The sequence below is a fragment of the Gopherus evgoodei genome, chromosome 5 (genome assembly GCF_007399415.2).
Source record: "Gopherus evgoodei ecotype Sinaloan lineage chromosome 5, rGopEvg1_v1.p, whole genome shotgun sequence".
In the NCBI taxonomy this organism is placed as follows: domain Eukaryota; kingdom Metazoa; phylum Chordata; order Testudines; family Testudinidae; genus Gopherus; species Gopherus evgoodei.
The window spans coordinates 142,727,278-142,752,028 of NC_044326.1; the positions used below are offsets into that span (position 1 = coordinate 142,727,278).

At 47.8% G+C, this 24,751-nt stretch overlaps 1 protein-coding gene across 2 annotated transcripts in view; it reads left to right on the top strand.

Moving 5' to 3' along the window:
• Positions 1-1,063: 1,063 nt before the first annotated feature.
• The window catches only part of SRP72 (signal recognition particle 72), a 43,667-nt gene continuing 19,979 nt past the window's right edge, over positions 1,064-24,751 (top strand). For both annotated transcript variants that reach the window (XR_004000768.1, XM_030565563.1), the window contains exons 1-8: positions 1,064-1,189; positions 6,085-6,205; positions 12,022-12,145; positions 13,018-13,161; positions 13,617-13,728; positions 21,913-21,944; positions 22,596-22,720; positions 22,813-22,870. Coding sequence is in view for 1 of the 2 variants with exons in the window: in XM_030565563.1 (XP_030421423.1) it covers positions 1,081-1,189; positions 6,085-6,205; positions 12,022-12,145; positions 13,018-13,161; positions 13,617-13,728; positions 21,913-21,944; positions 22,596-22,720; positions 22,813-22,870 (825 nt within the window). In the remaining variant the exon portion in view is untranslated. The remainder of the gene's footprint in view (positions 1,190-6,084; positions 6,206-12,021; positions 12,146-13,017; positions 13,162-13,616; positions 13,729-21,912; positions 21,945-22,595; positions 22,721-22,812; positions 22,871-24,751) is intronic.

The following is a 24,751-nucleotide window of genomic DNA, read 5'->3' on the forward strand; positions in this document are numbered from 1 at the left end:
ACTTTCACAAAAGTTGTCTCCTTTTAATCAGTTTTGCAAGCGTGCTTAATAGATATAAATGAAATTTTGCCAAATTTCAAGAGAAATATTGCCACAAGAGTAGCTAGTCTAACTAAAAAGTGATGCAGTGCAAACGTTGAAAGCAAATGCATCTTAGATTTTTACAATATCTTCTCTCAAGTTATAGATTTTACAGTCAGAAGGGGCCAATGCATACAGAGAATAGCTGGGAAAGGCACTTCTAAAAAACGCTACAGAAAGACTAAAGCAGACAGCCGTAATAACCAATTAGAGAGGGGGTGGAGCTTTCAGCGGGAGTCAAGATGGAATCAAATTCCAGTGTTCCCGAACCTTCAGGAGGGATTCAGCAGCTGCTCTGGAGTTTTATTCAACCCATTGGAAACAGGGCAGAACGAAAACTTCTGAGCCAGATCTAAAGTTTCCCTAAGTACCTTGTTTGAAGCCAAGAGACGGGCTGGCGGCCCACTACCCCAGGTAACTGAGCTGCCTCTAGACATTAGAGGCTGGAAAATATTGTGTGACTAAGCCCTAGAGGTAAGAAGGTCTGTTGTCCAGCACCGGTCAAATGCCTGTAGCTCTCCCTTGCTGCAAGTCTTGTTCGGAACATTTTACAGTCCCTGTGTCAGGCGCTGCCTGAAGGAGTCCGGCACCGCGCGAGCCACAGGCAGGCGGGTCTGGCAGCAGAAGGCGGAGGACATGAGCGTTGCCCAGCGCAGAGCCTGTGACACGATTCCCCGGTACACGAGCTCTGGCCTGCGCCGGGGTCCCGGCGAGCTGCTTCCCGCGAAGGCGCGTGTCACGATGCCCCAGGGCGAGGCGCCAGCCGGCGCAGCTGCTGGGTAGGCCGGAGGGGGGCGCGCTTTCCCAGGCAGCGCTGGCCCGAGGTGGGGCTCGAGCCAGCCTCGCCCCCGAACCGAGCGTGTACAGCGCCGGGGCTGGAGGCCCTCCCCCGCCGCCGGCGCTGACGGCGACATTCGCCCCGGCCCGCCCCCCTGCGGGCACGCGTCAGCTTCCGGGGGAAAGGGGACGCGCCGCCTCCCGTCTCCTCCCGTTCACAAGATGGCGGCGGCGGCGGGCGGCGCGGGGGCGGCGCCCGCGCTTTGGAGCGAGGTGAATCGGAGCGGCCAGAACGGAGACTTCGGCCGCGCGCTCAAGTCCGTCAACAAGCGTGAGTCCCGCGCGCGCCCCGCGGTGGGCCGGTCCGAGCCGCGCGCAGGGCGGCGCGTGGGGGTGCCGCGGCACGTGCCTTGGGCGGGTCGAGCCCCCCGTCCGTCGCCCGGCTGATACCGGCTGTGCGTTGCCGGGACCTGCCCCGCGCGCGGTGCTGGGCAGCCCTGCCCGGCCCCAGGCCTGTCCTCCCCCCGGCCCGGTGCAGGGCTCCTTGCAGCCCGCTGCCATATGCCTACGTGCACCAGACACGCTGCGCTCCGGCTGGCCCGGGGGCACCGCCCCGCACCGCCTTCAGCTGGATGGGCCGGAGCAGGGCGCTCAGCCCGTGCACACTGTGCCCCTGTCAGCAGGCCCATGGGTCTTACGGACCCCCCACGTTTCACCTCACTTCTCAACTGCTAACTGGCAGAGTCAGACACAAGGGTGGAGACCTTACTGGAATACTGTGGACTTCCTCACGACACTGTAGCTTGTACTGACTTTGCTGGTGCTGTAGTTTTACAGCAGGCTACATATCTAGCGCTGTTGATTTACTCCCCTCCCCCTAAAGATCTCTGCCTACCCCTCTGATTGCGAACAACTGGCCTTGAGCACTCAGCTGCATGCCTAGGCCTCTTGTTTGTTAAAAGGCAGCACAACCATAACAAAGGCAGGGAGAGCCTGTTACCCTCCATACCTGGTGCTTGAGACCTCCAGCCTGATATTTGACATGACTGAACAAAGGATAAGAGAGCCTGTTTTCCCAATAACTTATAGAAAATTCCAGCTATATAAGCATGTGTCACCATTAGCAGGGAAGTCTCCTAAGATGTGGCTCTGTGCTAGATAGTATAATCTAGCTAAGCAGTTTTCAAACTTTTTGAGCTGAGCCCCCCTTTTGAGTTAAAATTTTCAGTTGTGCTCCCCCCCATCCTTAACAAAAAAGGGTGAGGTGAAGGTGGCATGCCCTCTCCCAGTCATAGAATCACAGAATATCAGGGTTGGAAGGGACCTCAGGAGGTATCTAGTCCAACCCCCTGCTCAAGGCAGGACCAATCCCCAACTAAATCATCCCACCCAGGACTTTGTCAAGCCTGACCTTAAAAACCTCTGAGAAAGGAGATTCCACCACCTCCCTAGGTAACCCATTCCAGTGCTTCACCACCCTACTAGTGAAATATTTTTTCCTAACATCCAGCCTAGACCTCCCCCCATTGCAACTTGAAACCATTACTCCTTGTTCTGTCATCTGCCACAACTGAGGACAGTCTAGATCCATGCTCTTTGGAACCCCCCTTCAGGTTGTTGAAAGTAGCAATCAAATCCCGTCTCATTCTTCTCTTGTGCACACTAAATAATCCCAGTTCCCTCAGCCTCTCCCCATAAGTCATGTGCTCCAGCCCCCTAATCATTTTTGTTACCCTCCACTGGACTCTTTCCAAATTTTCCACATCCTTCTTGTAGTGTGGGGCCCAAAACTGGACACAGTGTTCCAGATGAGGCCTCACCAGTGTCGAATAGAGGAGAATGATCACTTCCCTCAATCTGCTGGCAATGCTCCTACTTATACAGCCTAAAATGCTGTTAGCCTTCTTGGCAGCAAGGGCACACTGTTGACTCCTATCCAGCTTCTCGTTCACTGTAATCCCTAGATCCTTTTCTGCAGAACTGCTGCCTAGCCATTTGCTCCGTAGTCTGTTGCGTTGCATGGGATTCTTCTGTCCTAAGTGCAGGACTCTGCACTTGTCCTTGTTGAACCTCATATTTCTTTTGGCCCAATCCTCTAATTTGTCTAGGTCCCTCTGTGTCGTATCCCTACTCTCCAGCGTATCTACCACTCCTCCCAGTTTAGTGTCATCTGCAAACTTGCTGAGGGTGCAGTCCACGCCATCCTCCGGATCATTAATAAAGATGTTGAACAAAACCGGCCCCAGGACTGACCCTTGGGGCACTCCTCTTGATACCGACTGCCATCTAGACATGGAGCCGTTGATCACTACCCATTGAGTCAGACGATCTAGCCAGCTTTCTATCCTCCTTATAGTCTGTTCATCCAGGCCATACTTCTTTAACTTGCCGGCAAGAATACTGTAGAAGATTGTATCAAAAGCTTTGCTAAAGTTGAGGAATAACACATCCACTGCTTTCCCCTCATCCATAGACCCAGTTATCTCATTGAAGGCAATTAGATTAGTCAGGCATGTCTTGCCCTTGGTGAATCCATGCTGACTGTTCTTGATCACTTTCCTCTCCTCTAAGTGCTTCAGAATTGATTCCTTGAGGACCTGCTCCATGATTTTTCCAGGGACTGAGGTCAGACTGACTGGCCTGTAGTTCCCCAGATCCTCTTTCTTCCCTTTTTTAAAGATAAACACTACATTAGCCTTTTTCCAGTCATCCAGGACCTCCCCTGATCGCCAGAAGTTTTCATAGATAATGGCTAATGTCTCTGCAATCACATCCGCCAACTCCTTTAGCACTCTTGGATGCAGCGCATCCGGCCCCATGGATTAGTGCTTATCCAGCTTTTCTAAATAGTCCCGAACCAGTTCTTTCTCCACAGATGACTGATCACCTCCTCCCCATGCTGGGCTGTCTGGTGCAGCAGTCTGGGAGCTGACCTTGTTTGTGAAGACAGAGGCAAAAAAGCATTGAGTACATTAGCTTTTTCCACATCCTCTGTTGCCTCCCTCATTCAGTAAGGGGCCCACACTTTCTTTGACTTTCTTGTTGCTAACATACCTGAAGAAACCCTTCTTGTTACTCTTAATATCTCTTGCTAGCTGCACCTCCAAGTGTGATTTGGCCTTCCTGATTTCACTCCTGCATGCCTGAGCAATATTTTTATACTCCTCCCTGGTCATTTGTCCAATCTTCCACCTCTTGCAAGCTTCTTTTTTGTGTTTAAGATCAGCAAGGATTTCACTGTTAAGCCAAGCTGGTCACCTGCCATAATACTATTCTTTCTACACATCGGGATGGTTTGTTCCTGCAACCTCAATAAGGATTCTTTAAAATACAGCCGGCTGAAGCCCAAGCTGCCTGACGTCACCGCCCACCCACCCAAATGTTCCTCCAGGCCCCCCCACAGTTTGAAAACCATCTCAAGTGACTTTCATTACATCGCATCTTACTGTATTGAGATCCTCTCCATCTACAGATATTTGTGTTTGTCCTTGGCTCCCAGGATCCTGATTCTGCAATTGGGTCTATGTCTCAGTTAGGCATTGCATGTTCTTAGAAGCCTGCCTGCATGGATCTGATCTTAGGATCAGGGCCCCAGTGTCATGTAGGTCCTGTGAGGGTAATGCTGGTGGTCAGGCAGCCGGTTTTCTGTGACCACTGCTTTTCATGCTGACTTCTTTAGTTTTATTCTTTCCTAGTGCTCCCTTCATCTTTTCATTTATCCACTTGTTTGTAACTTTACATTTAGATTGTAAGGTCTTCCAGGCAGGGATTGTCTCTATTGTGTTTCAACAGTGCCCAGCACAATGGGGCCCTGGGTTATAGGCTCTACAGTAATACAAATAATAAAGAAAAGCATCTACAGTACAGTAGAAAGTTGCAGACTATATTTTATTGAGTAGTAATATTATGTGAACAGTTCCATTGCTAAAGTATGATGTGGCTTCATAAATCTATTGGTTTGCAATCAGGCTAACCTTGGTAAGAGAGAGAAAAAGGGGGAAAACTGATGGAAGGAGAAGCAAAAGATGAAGGATGCATATTTAAGCCCTAGTCCTGCATCAGAGGCTGTAGTTTGATTGTGTTTAGGATGTAGTTTGGTTAAGTTTAGCTATGTGGCCTAGATAAGATTCCCGAAGAGCCTGATGTTTTTTAGGTGTTAAATTCATCTTGTTCTGACTCCTTAATTGTATTAGAATTCGGATTCCTGTAAGTTTGGTAGGCTTTCCCATAAGCTTTGTCAAATCAGAGTTTGGGATTGCTGAGTGGCACCCAGCGAGCTTCAGCCCTGCGAGATTTCGGTCTGGCGGAAGGAGCCTTGGTCTGTGTGTGCAGGTTTGGAAGCAGCTGACCTATGGCTAACTGGAGTTTGGACAATCAGGGTTGAAGGGTGTTCTCATATGACTGTTAGACTACACCACTTTAGATACCAAACTGAGGGTGGTATAGGGAAAGAGCATGTACTTTTCTCTTTCACATGTTTTGGGGAGAAGGAGTGGAACTGTTTTCCCTCCCACACCAGCCCCCCCCCCCCCCCGTCAAACTGTCAACAATTAATGTTGTATGACAAAAATACAAACTATGTTCTAAATTTTTCCCTGCTGTCTTTCCCTGGTAGCAAATCTCTGAGTCCTGAAATTAATCCTCTTGTCAGTCTGGACTTGCTCTGTTTTTTCCTCAGTGCGCTTGCCCTTTTGTTCCTGAGTAGGGATAGCAGAATTGATGATGCCCAGGTCTTGAGAACCTGCTAGTCAGGTTTTGACCTCTGGTCTGCAGAGTGACGTGTGAGTGCAGTAACCCTGGTCCTTTCTAGCCCTCGGACACTTTCACACTTATCTGACATCAAGGCTTGGTCTACGCTAAAAAAAATTCTACCAGTATAACTGGCAATTAATTGTATAATTTATGTATTTATTCTTACCTGTAATACTGGTATAAACCCTACTGTGGAGGCAGTTTTACCAGTATTAAGATATTTTATACTGATATAGCCTTTGTTCCCTAAACCAGAATGAGCGATACCAGTATAAGTACTTTTATACCACTATACTTGCATCCACTCCAGGGGTTTTTGGCCACTTCTATTTCACTGGGACTGTTAAAGCTGGTCAGCTTTCTAGTCTAGACAAGGTCTGAGACATTGTCTAGATTTTAATTTGATGGACTCCATTTTTAATGGGAAGTGGGAATGGAGTTAGAGATTGTGATAACTCTCTTTGCTTCACCAAGTGTTGCAGATCGACAAGGATGATGTGACTGCCCTTCACTGCAAAGTGGTCTGTCTCATTCAGAATGGAAGCTTCAAGGAAGCCCTAAGTGTAATCCACACCCACACCAAAGTGTTAACCAGGTGAGTGGTAGCCCCAGAGGCTCCTGCAAAGGAAAAAAGCACAAGCCCCAGGAAGCTGCTAGTCTAGGTAGGAGGGTGGTACTGGTGGGCAATGGCTGTTGCTGAAGTTTTCAGTGCTTGACATGTTTAACTTTAGGCTTGGCCTACACTACACAGGTCGACGTAAGGGAGCTTATGTCAACCTAACTATGTCAGTGTACAAACCACAGCCTTGCTCCCGCCAATGTAAGTGCCTTACTACACCGACACAACTCCACCACCATTAAAGGTGTAGGCTTTATAATGATGTAGTTATGGCTGCGTAGCATCTGTGTAGACACTGCATTCCTTATATCTGCTGTTGGCTGTCATCCAGTGGAGCTTTGAAATTGACAAGGAAGCTGGCTCCTGGCTCCCTTACTGGGCTGCTGGCCGGTCTCTGCTCCAAGCCGGGCTGCCACCTGAGCTCCCTGTTCCCCTCTGGGAGCCCTACTGCCCCCCAGGATCCCAGCTCCCCACTGGCAGGTGACCGAATTCTGGGTGCGATCTACTTGCCAGAGGTGAGAAGCCTTGGATGACTTTCCCCCCACTCCTGACTGGGAGCATGGAGGCAAGAAGCCTTGGGCGGCAGCTGGGTTTCCAGTGTGGAGCTGTGTGGAGAACTGAAAGCCCAGCTGTGCTCCACACTGCCCCTCTCCAGTCAATGGAAGCACTCCTGGTGAGGATGTGCACCACTGACAGAAAATAATGTGAACATCAGCCACCACAGTAATTATTGTGGTGTCTGTAAGTCAGCCTAACACAGCTCGACGTAAGATGGTAGTGTAGACATGCCCTTACTCTCATAAGCGCTCCTGTTGAAGACAGTGGAACTGTTCAGATGAATAAAGTTCAGAATGTGCGTAAGTGTTCCCAAGACTGTGGCCCATACCTCTCCTTATCTCCATTTTCCCTTCTGTGAAATGGCAGTGATAAATGTTACCTTCCTGCCTCACAGGGCTGTTTGCAGCCTAGTGTCTGTGCAGTGGCTTAAGATGAAAACTGCTATATAAGAACTCTCTATTAGCAAAACTAATGTATATACTGTCAGAGTCACTTCCGTGTGGGAAAGAAAGAAGTATGCATGGAGGGAAAGGCTGTAGAACTGATTATTGTTGTAATACCAGCGTAGACACTAAAAGTATGTTGTCATATTCCTTATTTATAACCACTAATGTGAATGTAAAGAAATCAATCTAGATTTTAGCCTTAATTCCTTGCCTCTTTGAACACTCATAGCTCAAATAACAAAGCAACTTTCATTCCATTTGTGTAAAAATATATAATATATATACACACACACTTGGGAGGACTAGGGGAACCTCATGGGAAATTACCTGTCAGGTGTGTGATTGTAGTGGATCGCATGAGACATGTAAATAGCCTTATAGATATGCTGGGATGGAGTTGGTGGTTGTGGTTCATGTAGGTACCAAAGACATAGGGAAAAGAAGCCAAATGTAGGCTGCTAGGTAAGAGATTAAAGTCCAGGGTCTCCATGGTAGCATCCTCTGAAATGCTTCTAGTTTCACGTGCCAGGCCAAGCAAACAAGCAGAATTACAAGGTCTCAATGTGCAGATGAGACAAAGGTGTAGGAAGGATGGGTTTAGGTTTATTAGAAACTGGGGAACCTTTTGTGAAGGAGTGGCCTATACAGGAAGAATGGTCTCCACCTACACCAAAATGGAACCAGACTGCTGGCATATAAATTTAAAAAAGGGTAGTAGAGGATTTTTTAAACTAAGGGCTAAGAGAAAGCCAACAGGTGCAGAGGAGCACACAGTTTGGGCAGAGTCATACCTTAGGAATGAAGAGGGAGATATCTATATCCTAGTAAAGAGGATAGGTAAGAAATTGGGAAAGTACAGGCAGGAACTAGTGAGAAACAGTCCAATTAAATGGAATCCCCTTTAAAAATAACACATGAAGACAAAACGTATAAGTGCTTATATGCAAATGCAAGGAGTTTAAATACTAAGATCAGTGAGCTAGAATGCGTGTCAATAGATGAGGATATTGAAATAACAGACACAATGGAAACTTGGTGTAATGACGACAATGGGACCGGGTAACACCAGGCTACAAAAAATATAGGAATGCAGACTGGTTGTGCTGGTGGACGGGTGGCACTGTATGTGGAAAAAAGTCTAGAGCCAAGTACAGCAAAAATCTTTTTTCTTTTTTTTTTTCTTTTTTCAAATCTCTGTGAATAGAATCTCTGTGGATAGAAATTCCATGTTTGAATAAAAAGCGTCTAGCACAAGGGTGGGCAAACTTTTTGGCCCGAGGGCCACATCGGGGTTGCGCAACTGTATGGAGGGCTGGGTAGGGAAGGCTGCGCCTCTCCAAACAGCCTGGCCCCCGGCCCCATCCATCCCTTTCCACTTCCTGCCCCCTGACTGCCCCCCGCAGAACCCCTTACCCATCCAGCCCTCCTGCTCCTTGTTCCTTGTCTGTCCCGACCCCTATTCACACCCCTGCCCCCGATAGCCCCCCCAGGACTCCCACCCCCTACCCAACCATCCTCTGCTCCTTGTTCCCTGGCCACCCCCTCCCGGGGTCCCCCGCCCCTAACTGCCCCCCTGGATCCAACCCCCCCTCACTTCCTGTCCCCTGACTGCCCTCCTGACCCCTGTCTACATCCCCACCCCCTGATAGCCCCCACTCCGGGACTCCTGCTCCCAACCCTCCCTGTTCCCCATCCCCTGACTTCCCCCCCTGAACCTCTGTCCCCACTCCCTTACCCAGCCTCCCGGCCCCCTTACTAGCAGCGGGAGCTCGCAGCCGCAACACCCAGCCAGAGCCAGCTGCACTCCCCATGCTGCCCAGCGGAGTAGCAGGCCAGAGCATGACACGTGCAGTGCGGCGGCATGGCTGCAGGGGAGGGGTGGATTGCGGGGGAGGGGCTGAGGACTAGGCTCCCTGGCTCGGGTCTCAGGAGCCGGGCAGGACAGTCCCGTAGGCTGGATGTGGCTTGCGGGCTGTAGTTTGCCCACGTCTGGTCTAGCAGTAGGAATATACTTCTGATCACCTGACAGTGATCATGAAATGCTGAGGAAGTCAGAGAGACTTCAAAAGCAGAAGGCGCAATAATAATAAAGGGTGATTTCAACTATCCTCATATTGACAGAGTAAATGTTACCTCATGATGCAGAGACATAATTTCTGGACTCCATAAACAGCTGCTTCTTGGAGCAGCTAGTCCTGGAACCCAGAAACACAGTGTCAGTTCTTGATTTAGTCCTACAGTGAGCACATCAGAACTGTTCTTTTTGGGCAACAAATCTGAAGTTCTGTCCTGCATTCATGTGTCAGTAGAAGAAGTTTTAGAACAAATTGATAAATTAAATGGTAATAAGTCACCGAGACCAGATAGTATTCATTCAAGAGTTCTGAAGGAACTCAAATGTGAAATTGCACAACTACTAACTGTAGTATATAATCTATTGCTGAAACAAACCTCTGTATGAGATGATTGAATGGTAGCTAATGTAACACTGATTTGACAAGTTCCCTTACCAAAGGCTCTTAAGCAAAGTAAGTAGTCATGGGATAAGAGCGAAGGTTGTCCTCACGAAACAAAGGGTAGGACTAAATGGTCAGTCTTCACTGTGGGGAGGGATGAACAGCAGGGTTCTCCAAGGAACTGTACTGGGACATGTGCTGTTCAATATATTCATTAATGAGCTGGAAAAAAGGGTGAACAGTGAGGTGGCAAAGTTTGCGGATGATACAAAATGATTCAAAATAGTTAAATCCCAAGAAGACTGTGAAGAATTACAAAGGGATCTCACAAAACTGGGTGACTGGGCAACAAAATGGCAGATGAAATTCACTGATAAGTGCAAGTAATGCACATTAGAAAAAATAATCCCAAGAACACACAATGAGTGGATCTAAATTAACTGTTCCCACTCAAAAAAGAGCTCTTGGAATCAACAGTGATGAAAAAGACTAGCAGTATATTAGGAATTATTATAAAAGGGATAGAAAATAAGACACAGAATATCATAATCCCACTATATAAATCTATGGTGCTCCCACACCTTGAATACTGTGTTCAGTTTTGGGTGCCCCATCTCAAAAAGGATATAGTGGAGCTGGAAAAGGTTCAAAGAAAGGCAACAAAGATGATCCAGGATATGGAACAGCTTCTATATGAGGAGAGGCTAAAAAGATTATTTCTGTTCATCTTAGAAAAGAGATGACCAAGTGAGGATATGCTAGTAATGTATAAAATCATGAATGGTGTGGAAAAAGTGAATAAAGAAGTGTCATTTACCGTTACCCACAATATAAAACCAGGGGGTTGCCCAATGAAATTAATAGGCAGCAGGTTGAAAACAAACAAAAGGAAATACTTCTTCACACAGTGCACAACTAACCTGTGGAACTCATAGCAATGGGATGCTATGATGGCCAAAAGCATAACTGGATTCAAAAATAGAGAAGTTCATGGAGGGTGGGTCTATCAGTGGCCATTAGCCAAGATGGTTAGGGATGCAGCCCCATCCTCAGGGTGACCCTGAACTTCTGACTGCCAGAAGCCAGGAGTAGTGGTCAGAGGGTTATAGATGGCAAGGCCGCTGGGGCTGATGTTTTGTTTCTTGCATTTACTCAGGAAATAGATGTTGCTATTAAGTTTTGCTTCCTTGTTCTTCATGTTGAGGTGTTTCTGTTTCAGGCAGCTAACTTCAATATCTTCCAGTGTTGTATGCAGTATAGTTATAGCTGTGTCAGTTCCAGGATATTTGACATCTAATATCCTGGGACTAACACTGCTACAACGACGCTGCATAGAAGTCAGGAGTGGAAGACAGTTGTATTTCTCCCAATTTCCCTGTTCTGTATGCTCCCGTTGAAGCTCTGATCGCTGTTGAAGACAGGATATGAGCTAGATGGACCATGGGTCTGACCCAGTATGGCCGTTCTTATGAAACTGAAGCTTTTTGCTCAACCACTGAATTGTCTTTGCTCTGGAGAATACAAAGTTCTTTATCACAATTGATACGTCCGTTCTGATTAATTCATTGGGGCTATCGTGACCAGGATCATATTTTAATCTTTTTATTACTATTCCATCCTTGTATTCCCCCCCCCAAAATGTTTGAGTGCAGAAAACATTTAAATAAAACATGCACATGGATAAACCTCTCTCACAGCATCTGTGCTAAAGTCGCAGTTAGTCCCTTCTTTTTGTTTTCACTCAACCTGATCAGTAATTTTTGGGGAAATTTATACTGGACTCCTTTTAAATAAAAACTACCCGGTCAGTGTATATTAAGGCTTGCTGGTGTCAACAGTGCACTTTTAGGTCTGATTCAACCTTACAGTTTTGCCATGGGTTCTGCCTTGTAATTGTGATATTTCTCGACAGCTTTCATTGCTTAGCATCAGATTTGGGGTTTATAGTTTAGGAGAGATTGTGTCATCACATTTGCTCTGTCTGCAAGAACTGAATATCTGTATCTTTGGGTTGTAGTGATACACCTTTCTGCACGCAGCAGCGACCAATCCTCTTTTCCTTCATTGGTTATTCAGTGAATCTTTTCATTTTTCGACCTTAGAAAAGTGTGCTGTACAAAAAATAAACAGGCATAAGAAAACATGTTTTAGGTACTGTCACTGCTCAATATCTGGTGCCAACACATGCTATTCTGCCTCTAACAACATGGTAGTCTTACAAGAGTAATTATGGAGGCTTAAATAAGGGTTCATGGCTCTCCGGGGAGGCAAATGTTGTAGAATGAGTGCTGTGGTGATGCACCTGCCGTCACTCTCTGCCTTGTTTTCGCAGTGACTCTATCACCTTTGAGAAGGCGTACTGTGAGTACAGGCTGAACAGAATTGAAAATGCCCTGAAGACCATTCAGAGTGCCAGCCAGCAGACAGACAAACTGAAGGAGCTTCATGGACAAGTGGTAATTACTGCTTTGGAAACTCGGTGTCTATCATTCAAGAGCCCTCTGCTTTGTGAGGGTGGAAGAAAATCAGAGAGAAACTTTTCTCCCCCTCAGCTGTGACTTAATAAACGGTTATGTTCTGAGTGACAAAACTCCCAGTGACTTCACTGGGGCCTAGGATTTCACCCTCTCTTCTAGTTAGCCAGGGTGTCCCAAAGTGTCAGTGTGGGCAGATAGCGCCATCCTTTCACTTGTTGGCTCATTAATCTTCCCCCACTTCCATCCATTTCCGCTTCTAATGAATCGCATTCCTCTGTTCTGGAAAGTGGGGTAGTTTGCTGGAAGCCACTGAACCAAAATGTGCCTGTGCAGCCATACAGTTGGCCACCTTCCTTCTCCCCAGGGCTAGAATGAAGTGATTTGCTTGATTTCCATCAGCCAGGGAAGTGGGCAGTCCTGAGGAGAGTGCTTTACTTTCTGCTCTGTGAGCCAGGTCAGCTCTTGGTGTAGGATCTAGTTCTGCACGTGCTTCATGCCTATAGCTCTATGACATCAGGAGCAGCTGTGTGTGAAACAACACAAGGATGGGCTTCCTTGGAGCATCAGGGTTGAAAAGAGGAAGAGAAAAGGCTTTTCCTCCTCCTTTTGTTTCCACAGTTGATTAGAATGATCCCAACTTATGGAAGAAACAGTTGTTTGCTGTAAACAATGCTTGAAAGGTGGTCATTTAATTTGCTCCGTGGAGAGGTGCTAAAGACAGCCATGAAGAGGCTGGCAGAGACTATAATCAACTCTATTTTCCCAAGTAAATTCTGCATTAGACTTTACAGCCCTTGTTCAGCTGTCTCTGGTTGTGGATGCCAATGTGCAGGGCAATGTCTCTTTTTCAGTTATATAGGTTGGAGCGCTATGACGACTGCTTAGCCGTGTATCGAGATCTCATCCGGAACTCCCAAGATGACTATGAAGAAGAAAGGAAAACCAACCTTTCTGCAGTGGTTGCAGCGCAGAGCACATGGGAGAAAGTGGAGCCAGTGAGTGTGTGTGCATGTGCACACACGGAGAGATTGTTCCCCCTTCCACCCTGCCAATTTTCTGTCTGCTTAAACAGCCTGGACAGCTCCCCTTAGGTCTAATCTGATTCTCTCCAATTCCTGAGAACAGGACTGCTCTACAGTTAGGAGTTGGATAGCTCCATTGCAGATTCCCCTTTGGCTTTGTCCTGCAGCGTAAGGGAAAGACCACTCATGTCGTGGCTTTTTAGACAGCATATGTCCTCTCAAGATCACTTTCATGTGTGAATTTCATAATGAATCTTCTGTTGTATATTAATCTAAGAAGTTGGCATGTTTGCTAAAAGCTATGATTTGTGTCAGTAGTAATCCTATAAAAATGGCTTTAAACAAATGTGTTTAGATTCTGATCCAAAATTAGGCTATATTTAATTTGTCTTTCAAGCATTTAACCCAATCATTTCACTCCATGTCAGGAAGATCTGGGCCTCCAAGAAGCTACCTATGAGCTGTGTTATAATGCTGCATGTGCATTGATTGGGCAAGGCAGGCTGAATGAGGCAATGGAAAACCTACAGAAAGCAGAAGGTAAAAACATGGGGGGGTTATAGATATCTCTGTCACTCATTCTTTGTAAACACATTTAGAGAGAGAACAAGAATTTGATTCTGGATTGAAAGTGGGATTGGACAACTGTAGGGGTCTTCTATTACAGTTTCCATAGTGTGTTTGCCAAGAATGGTTGAGACTTGGTAGCACTTAACATTCCTTAAATAACTTTTATTATATCAGTAACTTTTAGCTATTGTAGATCAAACTGTTTTCTTATCTGCAATTCCCATGTGGTACATAGGTTTTCAATCTGTAGCTCTCTGCTTGCTTTCCAGATATGTATAGTTTATTGTTTTGCCATCATTTTACAGTAGCAAACTGTATATAACATCTCAATCTTCCCTCCCAACTGGTATTTAATTCCTGAGTGCAATTTGGTATGTGCGTATAATTTTGACAGTGCAATCTCTTCACATTGGCAGAAGTTTTAAAAGTCCTAGATAGTCGTTGTTTTATGAGTATACTGAAGACTGTAGAGTGCAGTAATGTTCTGAGTTGGAGATTGCCCTATCTACTGTACTAACTTTCATTTTTCACATTCAGAAAGACCGGTTTTATTATTATTATTATATTTCAGTCTGTTCAATAGTATGTGTAGGAAGGAGAATAAATGTTTAAAGTAGAAGTCGAAAGTAGCGAAGAGGAACCAAGTTACAGGCCTTCGGTTTAACATCAACAGCTGGAAAACTGAAAAGCTTTGAACTCCCTTATGTTCTCTTATTAAGCTGACTAAATGTTATAGGTGCAGCCAGCAATACCATCAATACTTTAAGCTACCCAACACTTGTCATTGTAAGGCCCTGTTTTCAGTTGCTTATAATTTTGCCGGACTATAGTCATTCAGAAGTTTTCCAGGCCAGGTGCTTGCCTCAGGCCTGGCATTTTTGGAAAACCTCAGTATAGAAAACCTCAGTATAAACAGTTCAGCCATTTACAAGAAGGAGTGTTAGAAACAATACCTTCTTCTTCGAGTGATTGCTCATATCAATTCCAGTTAGGTGTGTGCGCGCCGCATGTACGGAAGTCGGAAACTTTTTCCCTAGCAGTTACCCATCAGGCCGGCTGGGGAGTCCCCTGGAGTGGCGACATATGGCATTCTATATAAGACCCTGCCGGCCCAACCCCCTTTCAGTTCCTTCTTACTGCCTGTCGGTTGTTGGAAGAGTGGTCTCTTGGTTTCTCAAGTGCTCCACTAATCTCTATCTTATCTTAATTGTTGTTAGTTAATTGTTAACTGTTAGTGTTAAGTGTTTTTCTCTGTAGCGTTAAGTGTAGCTTAGTAGTTGAGGGCAGTTTAGCACTAATCAACTGCCCTGCAAGGTGACCCCCACTACTCCTGCCTTAGGTGTCTGGGGGTGGGCCATCAGGTTGACAAGTGTGAAATCTGTAAGTCTTTCAAGCCACTGGCAAGAAAAGAGAGGGAAATTCGACTCAAGCAACTCCTCGTGGAGTCTGCATTGCGGCCTCTCAAGATGTGGGCCCGAACGCCTCGGTGCGCAGTGCTTCCCCAATGGTGCTGATTATGGCGCCACAGAAGATCCCGTGCCTACCTCAGGACCGATGATCTCCCGGGCCCCAGAAACGCCCACCTTGGCACTGTTCCCATTCCCCGTTTGCCAGAAAGAAGCAGGCCTTGGGAGGACCCTTCGTTAGGGTCAAAGCAGTTGTTCTGGCCCTGACCGAGCAATATACCAGTCCAGCACAGGGTGTCATTCAAGTGGAGGAGATTACATTGCCTTCCACTCCGGATACCTTTGAGGCCGCTAGAGGGCTCATTGAAATGACAGCACTGGTACCTCCGGCCCCGGCACGAGTTCTGGTACCATCCAAGGGCACGCCGGCGATGTTCAGACTGTCAGTCCCTAGACCAGCATCTCCATGCCGCTCGGAGTCCCGGCGTCATTCCGAGTCTAACTCATGTCACTGATTAGACTCCCAGCACTGGTCTTGCAGCCCCAATCCTCGGAGCTGTTCCTGCCCAAGGTCGCAGTCGACTCTGGAATGTGGTCCCACTCAAGGTCTGGGTCTTGCTCAGCGACTTCTCGGCACCGTTTGGACCGTCGCCGCACAGAACATCAATCCCCGAGTCGATTGTCTCCATGGCACCAGTCCACGACCCACTACTGCTCTTCCTCGCAGCACCGCTTTTCATCGTGGCACTGCTCTTGATGGTGATCAGCCTCCTGGTGCCGATCGCCGCATGACCCTTGGCTACCAAGGGGCTCGGTGCCCCTTTTACTCCACTCACCCCCCCCCTTGGCTGTCGTGGTCCCAATCCCCCTGTGGCAGGTCGGGGAGAGCTTCAGGGCCTTCGGACATTCCCCAGTCGGGCCTGGGAAGCCTCGGACAAGACCCCCCCCAGTGCCCAATTGGCAGCCTCAGTGGCAATTCTGGACCCCCTGGGCATATCATCTGGCCCAAAATGCCCCCCGGGGCCTGGATGTTGTCATGCTCAGACATCCGTCCTCCCGAGGCAACCCTCAGCTGCCCTCCTCCAGACTTGGACCAACCCGTGGAGTCAGCACCCATGGTAGGGGCTACCCTGGGGGCCCAAGAGGAGATAGCTGTGGCTGACCAAGAGGCTGTCTCCGCCCCGGCTCTCCCAGTGGAGTTTTCTTCGTCCTCCTCTGATGAGGCTGTGGCTGGCACGTCCATGTCTGGTCCACCTCCGGTGGACTTTGGGGTCCTCCATGAACTGCTTCGGCGCGTGGCCCTTAATATGAACCTCCAAGTTGAGGAGGAGGAGTACCCTGTGGTGGACATTTTAGGCCCGGGAGGACCTTCCAGGATGGCCTTCCCCATGAATTAGACTATTCAAAGTAATGCCAAGTCTCTCTGGCAAACCCCTGCCTCTGTCCCTCCCACAGCCAAGGGGATAGAAAGGAAATATTTTGCTCCCACCAGGGGTTATGAGTTCCTTTTCACTCACCCCACTCCATGCTTGCTTGTGGTGGATGTGGTGAACACCAGAGAAAGGCAGGGCCTGTGCCCAAATCAAAGGGGGGAGGGATAGCTCAGTGGTTTGAGCATCAGCCTGCTAAACCCAGGGTTGTGAGTTCAATCCTTGAGGGGGCCATTTAGGGATTTGGGGCAAAAATCTGTCTGGGGATTGGTCCTGCTTTGAGCAGGGGTTGGACTAGATGATCTCAAGGTCCCTTCCAATCCTGATATTTTATTACTCTATCAGGACGCTAAACGCCTGGACCTTTTTGTGAGAAAGGTTTATTCTACTGGGGGTCTCTCGCTTAGGATCGCTAACCAGTTGGCGATCCTCAGTAGATATAACTTTAACTCTTCAGTCCTTGAATTCCAAGATCTTCTCCCAGTGGAGGCCGGTACGGAACTCAGGGCCATTGCTGAGGAAGGTAAATTGGTGGCCCGGACCTCCCTCCAGAGTTCCATCGATGCTGCAGACACGGCTGCGCGCACTCTGGCTTCTAGCATTGCCATGCAACACAATGCCTGGCTGCAATCCTCAGGTCTCCAGCTGGAGGTCCAAAGCGCCATCCAAGATCTCCCCTTTGATGGTCAGGGCTTGTTTGTGGAGCAAATCGATTCCCGCTTGCATACCTTTAAAGGACACAAGAAACACTATCAAATCTTTAGGTATGTATACCCCGGCTAACCAATGAAAGCCATTTAAACCCCAGAACACCCAGCAGCGCGCCTTCCCGCCTAGACCGAGGCAGGACTTTCCTCGTCAGAGAAACAGATACTCCCAATATAGACCGTCTCGCCCCTCCCCCACCGGAGAGGGTCAAGGACAGTCTAAGCCTCTCCTGGGCCCTAAGCACCCGTTTTGAAGGTGTGCCCGAGGACGGACTACCAGCTCTCACCCCGTTTCTGAACCATCTATCCCATTTCTACCATGTCTGGTCCCATATTACCTCAGACCGTTGGGTCCTCCGCATGGTGTGGACGGGATATTCTATCCATTTCCGCTCCATCCCACCCTCCTTCCCCATCCCTCTTCAGGGACCCTTCTCACGAGCAGCTCTTCGTCCAGGAGGTACAATCCCTCCTTGCCCTAAGGACTGTGGAAGAAGTGCCTCAGGGGCAAGGGTTTCTAGTCCCGTTATTTCCTTGTACCCAAGGCAAAGGGAGGCCTACGGCCCATTCTGGACCTCAGGGAGCTCAACAAGCACATCATCAACCTGAAGTTTCGTATGGTCTCCTTAGCCACTATCATTCCCTCTCTGGATCCGGTAGACTGGTATGCCGCCCTCGAAATGAAAGACGCGTACTTTCACATTTCGATTATTCCACCTCACAGACGTTTCCTCCACTTCAGGATGAGCAACATGCAATATCAGTTCATGGCCTTTCCGTTCGGCCTGTGCACAGGCCCTCATGTCTTTACCAAGTGCGTGGCGGTTGTGGCAGCCTTCCTTCGCCATCACTGCATGCACGTCTTCCCATACCTTGATGATTGGCTTATACGGGGTCGGTCTCATCAACATGTCCAGTCTCAGATACAATTGGCCATGGACACGTTCACTCACCTGGGCTTCATGCTGAACGTCAGCAAATCTGTCCTCTCTCCTACTCAAACAATGGTGTTTGTAGATGCAAACCAGGCGAGAGTTTTTCTTCCAGAGGCATGGCATTTGGCTGTGGCAAGCCATAATTACCAGCCTCCGCAAATTTCCCATCACCACAGCAAGACAGTGCCTCAGGTTGCTGGGTCACATGGCATCCTATACCTACGTGGTACAACACAACAGGCTGAGGCTCAGGCCTCTACAGACATGGTTGGTGTCTGCCTATCGACCGGGATGCGACAGCGTGGAAATGGTCCTCATGGTCCCGGAGTGCACAGTCGGCTCCCTCCGATGATGGCTCGATCCTCGGGTGGTGGGTGCCAGGGTCCCGTTCCATCCCCCTCAGCCCACCTTGACCCTAGTCACAGACGCGTCTGCCCTGGGATGGGGGGTCCACCTTGGGAGCCTGACAACACAGGGCTTATAGCACTAAAGCGAGCTGTCGTTGCACATCAATATCAAAGAGCTCAGGGCGATTCACCTTGCGTGCCAAGCCTTCCTTCCTCACTTACAAGGGCCCTGCGTAGCAGTCCTAACGGACAACACCACGGCCACGTTCTACCTGAACAAGCAAGGCAGAGCCCCGGTCATCGCTGCTGTGCCAAGAAGTCCCCCTTCTGTGGGACTTCTGCTTAGCCCACTTCACGCTTCAGGCCTCGTACCTGCCGGGTGTCCAGAACATACTGGCAGACAGCTTGAGCAGGCATTTTCTCACACACAAGTGGTTGATATGCCCAGACGTCATTTACTCTGTTTTCCGCATTTGGGGGTTTCCCCAAGTCGACTTTTTCGCTTCACAGACCAATAGGAAGTGCCCAACCTTCTGCTCTTTTTGGTGTCACAGCCCGGGCTCAATAGCAGACACCTTTCAGATCACGTGGTCCAGCCATTTGCTTTATGCCTTCCCCCCCCATTCCCACTCATTCACAAGGTGCTCCTCAAAGTCCGCTGGGACAGGGCAGATGTCATAGCCCCCGCCTGGCTGTGCCAGTGTTGGTACCCAATCCTGCTGGACTTGTCAGTTCGAGCTCCCATATGCCTTCCTCTCAACCCCGACCTCATCTCCCAGAACCACGATCGTCGTCTCCTGCACCCGGACCTTCCTCCAACAAAGCTGCCTGTGCCTGCTTGGGACCTTAATCTGGTCCTCTCCTGCCTGATGGGCCCTTCCTTTTGAGCCGCTGGCCACCTGTTCACTTCTCTCTCTCTCTCTCCTGGAAGGTCGCCTTCCTAGTGGCCATCACTTCTGCACACCGGGTGTCCGAACTACAGGCTCTCGCCTGTGATCCACCCTATACCATTTTTCATAAAGATACAGTTCAACTAAAGCCTCACCCTGCCTTTCTGCCAAAAGTGGTGTCCCGCTTCCATGTATCCCAAACCGTATCTTGACCTTCGGGAACAGCATCTCCATTTCCTGGATGTTAGAAGGTCATTTGCTTTCCATATAGACCGAACAAAGCCCTTCCATAAAACAACCTAGTTATTTGTCGCCATCGCGGAGTGGATGAAAGGCGCTCTTGTTTCCTCTCAGCGAATATTTTTGTGGATCATTGGTTGTATTCATGTTTGCTACAACTTGGCAAATGTTCCTCTGCCTGCTGTCACGGCTCACTCCACAAGGGCTCAGGTGTCATCAGCTGCTTTTCTGGCGCACATTCTGCTCCAGGAAATCTGCAGAGCCACCACGTGGGCCTCCGTTCGCACCTTCATGTCCCACTATGCCATCGTTCAGCACACTCGGGACGATGCGGCCTTTGGCAGAGCGATCATGCGATCCATAGTTCCTTGACTCCGACACCACTTCTGAGGTAAGGCTTGGGAGTCACCTAACTGGAATTGATGTAAGCAATCACTTGAAGAAGAAAAAACGGTTACTTGCCTTTCTGTAGTTGTTCTTCGAGATGATGTGTTGCTCATATCTATTCCATTTCCCTCCCCCCCCCCTTCCCCTCTGTCAGAGTAGCTGGCAAGAAGGAACTGAAAGGGGGTCGGGCCAGCAGGTTCTTATATGGATCGCCATATTGGCGCCACTCCAGAGGGCTCCCTAGCTGGCCCAACGGGTAGCTGCTAGGGAAGAAGTTTCCCACTTCTGTGCACATGGCGCGTGCACACACCTAACTGGAATAGATATGAACAACACATATCGAAGAACAACAGTTACAGAAAGGTAAGTAACCATTTTTCAGTTTGCCCATGTTAAAAAATAAACAAACAATGCTTACAGCAGTTTCACTGAGAATTTCTAGCATGTCCCAGCAACAGAGCAAGGATTCAGTACTTGGCAAAGGGGTTGCCCTGGTGTCATGGATGTGCCTTATGTCATCCCAAGCTATACATCGCTGAAAATCTCAATTCTCACAGGCTTACTAGAGGTTTGTTAGTTTTACAGCAAAATTTATTGAAGATTCTGTCTGTGCCCAACCAATTGAGGAAGGGGGCTGAGTTAAGCTTGCACAGGCAACCTTAATTCTGGCCTTTCATGACTTTGGAGTGCTTGACTTTGCAACTTTCATGTACTTCTAACGTAATTTTTTGGTTCAATATCTGATCTATAATGTTACTGTGGAATCAGGAGTGCTAGTTGTGTACATTCCTATTTAGTCATTTTGCTTTTTTATGATCAAATTGTGGAACATAATGGGAACCCTTCAGATGTGTTTGCTGTTGGATACCATGGTAACAAATAACACAGTTGAGTCTTGACCTTAGGCCTGGTGTACAATGTGGGGGGTGGGAGCGAGGTAAGTCAGTCTAAGTTACTCGACTTCAGCTACAAAAATAGCGTAGCTGAGATCGATGTACTTCACTGTGGTAAATCGACTGCTGACGCCACCCCACCCCACCCCCCGTCGACTCCGCCTACGCTTCTTGCTCCGGTGGAGTACCTGAGTTGATGGGAGAGCACTCGGCGTTTGATTTATTGTGTATTCACTAGACGCGATAAATTGACCCCCATTGGATCAATCACCCCGGAGGTAAGTGTAGACATGCCCTTAGTTACAGTTGTGTGGAACTAGGCAAACTGCAGGCTCTTCTTAGTTAATCCAGGCGCTGAGACTGTAATCTTTAGGAAAACACAGAGCTTCACTGCTTTTATCGCAGTACAAAACTGCTTACTAAGCAGTAGGTGAGAGAGAAGAGTAGATTCGGAATGAAAGTGGGGATGAAAACCGAGGCATCACTGCACAAAGGAGAGGGACAAAATCTACATCAGTCTTTTAAGTCTGGGTAAGGTCATATGAGTGGCAAGTAGTTATGGTGCAGAGAGCTATTTCATGAATGATCATAAACTAGTTTTAAAGAAAATGAACAGGGGAAGGAGAGAAACAAGTAAAAACCTGAGTACTCAAAAAGAGTTCTAGAGGAGCAATGTCTCCTGCATTCTTGACTTATTTAAAAATTTCACTGAAGATCTTATCTCTCTCCCACATGTGCACCCAGTCATTTCCTTACTTTCTTGCATTAAAAAGTACCTGTGAAACTTTGTAAAAGCCTCACTTAGTATCAACAATGGCACATGATATAAACAAACATTCCTGCCATTGTCCTGTTCTGTGCTTTCCTGTAGGTAAGAATTAACTCTTTCTAAATTTGTCTTTCAAATTATTTTCTCTAGATCTGTGTCGCCAGTCACTTTCAGAAGACTCTGTAAGTTGTTGCTGTTACTCTGAATAATGTGCATTTTACACTGAAGTATTTCAGAGCAGTGCCCCAGGGATTAGCCATGTGATCACTTGTTAAATTGCTATGCAATATCTTACCCAGCAAGAGTGACCACTCTGCCTAAATTCACGTTCCCAATACCGCTTCTGAGGTGTGAGCTGTCCTTCTGCCTATTGCTGAAACGTAAATTCTTGGGGACGGACTATCTCCTGCCTTGCCCCTTCTGCAGTCTCTTTTACACCAGTGCAATGTGAGTGTACTCCTACCACATCAGAGGGGTGGGTGGTTCGCCTACTGCAGAGGTGCTGAGGCTGTGGTGAATCAGGCCCACCATTTTTGTTTCATATCCAGCACACTTCGGTGTGTCTGTAGGGTGGAAGCAGACTGCACATACATGGGTTGGGAGGGTAATTTCTGTTGTTAAAGGTAGCGCTGCCTTTTGCCCCTATTTTTTGGTTTAAGGTGTGAATGTGTGTAATCGTGTCTTTTGAAGATTTGCTCTTCTAATGGGGGGATTGTGACCGATGGTTTTGCCCAAGATCTACGGAAAAAGGAACAGGTCCTCTGCCAAACACTGAAGCCAGGGAGCACAGGAGGGGGTAAGATTCACTTTGTTTTGTCTGAATTTTCCTTCAGGATGTAACTGAGGAAGACATTGAAGCTGAATTGGCCATTATTCACGGTCAGATGGCCTATATCATGCAATTACAGGGGCGTACAGAGGATGCTCTCCAGCTTTACAATCAAATCATCAAATTAAAGTAAGTGCTTCATTCAAACAAGCTCTTATCATTCCACATGTGACAAGGCTGCTGTCTAATAGCTGTGCCTTTCATTCTCATTTGTTCTGCAGGCCGACAGATGTGGGATTGATTGCTGTAATTGCAAATAACATCATCACTATTAACAAGGTATAGAATTGCCCATCCTCTTTCTAAAGCATTTTTGCAAGGAAATGAGAATGAACTCAGAACTCACCATATGCACAAGCTCCCATTGGCCTTGAGGGGGGGGTTCTGTGTGCAGAAGGAGTGCAGAGTTGCATCTCTCTTTGAAATAAGTACTTGCTTTCAAGTGGAAGAAGCACTCTAGCATGAAAGTTCTATTTATAGTGTTAATGTTTGTGCTGTTACACTGGTATTTCCATTATATTTTTATCCTTATAGGCCCCAGTCCTGCAAACACAGATTGAATGTATCTATGTGCAGGATCATTTTTGTAATCAAATGGGTCCCACTGAAGCCAGTCACACTGCTTGCATGACTTGAGTTACATATGTGCCTAGGAATTTGCAGGATCCAGGTTTTAGAAGACAGGAGCTTCCAGACTAAGGGGGTGTGTATATGTGAGAGAGAATTTTTTTCTGGTACAGAATTGAGGGAGTTGGGGAAATGGGAAGATACTGGATTTAGGTGTGTGGTGCTTGTGCTTCATTAACTTCTAAAGTGCATTGTGCAAGCTATTAGTGCACATTGCGGACATGAGCCTTTTGTGCTGTCTTCAAAACCTGATGGATGACTACAGTGAAATTTTACAGCAAGTGCCCAGCCACAACAGTATTTTTACATGTGTAAAAACTATACAAATAGCATAATGGAGGAGACATTTCTTATCCAGTCTCACTCTTCCTCTGCAAGCATTGGACTCAAGATCCTGAAATATTTGCAGAGCCACAAGAAGAGCTGAATGAATAGGGAGCATGATGGTTTCATGGAGGACAGATTGCTGTGGGACACACAAAGGAGCAATTCAAGGTTGGTGGTGGTGGCTTCAGATGGGGGGGCGCCGATTCCAGGACCAAGAAACTGGTGGTATCGCATTGTAATACATGTTTGGGATGAAGAGTAGTGGCTGCAGAACTTTCAGATGCACAAGGCCAAATTTCTGGATCTGTGCCCTGAGCTCACCCCGGCTCTCCACCGCAGGGACACCCAAATGAAAGCTGCAATGACAGTGGAGAAGCGAGTAGTGATTGCACTGTGGAAACTTGCAATGCCGGATCGCTACTGGTCAGTCGGGAATGATTTGGATCCAGGAAATGCACCCTGAGGGCCGTTGTGATGCAAGCTTGCAGATCCATTATTCACCTCCTGCTACACAGGACTGTGACTCTAGGCAATGCACAGGACATGGTTGATGGATGTGCAACAGTGAGGATCCTGAATTGTGGTGGGGCAATAGAGAACACGCGTATACCCATTTTGGCACTAGCCCACCTTGCCACTGAGTACATCAATAGAAAGGGCTACTTTTCTGTGGTTATAGAAGCATTGGTTGATCACTGGGGATGCTTCACTGAATCAATGTTGGCTGATCAGGGAAGGTGCAGAACACTTGCATCTTTAAGAACACAGAACTGTTCAGAAAACTACAAGCAGGGACTTTTTTCCTGGTAGGTGGAATACCACAGGGAATGTTGAAATATCACTAATGATCCTGGGCGACCCAGCCTCCCCCTGACTCCCCTGGCCAATGAAGCTGTGCACTGGCCACCTTGACAGCACCAAGGAACAGTTCAACTCCCTGCTGAGCAGGTGCAGAATGACAGTTGAATGACAGAATGATTGATTGAAGGGCTGCTCGCGTTGTGTACTCACAAGACTGGATCTCAGTAGAAGGACTATCCCAACGATTATAGCTGCCTGCTATGTCCTGCATGATATATGTGAAGCAAAGAGGGAAAAGTTTTTGCTAGGGTGGATGGTGGAGGTGAAGTGGTTGTCTGCTGAGTTTGAACAGCTGGCTACAAGGGCTATTAGTTGAGCTCGATGTGGAGCTATGTGGTTCATGAG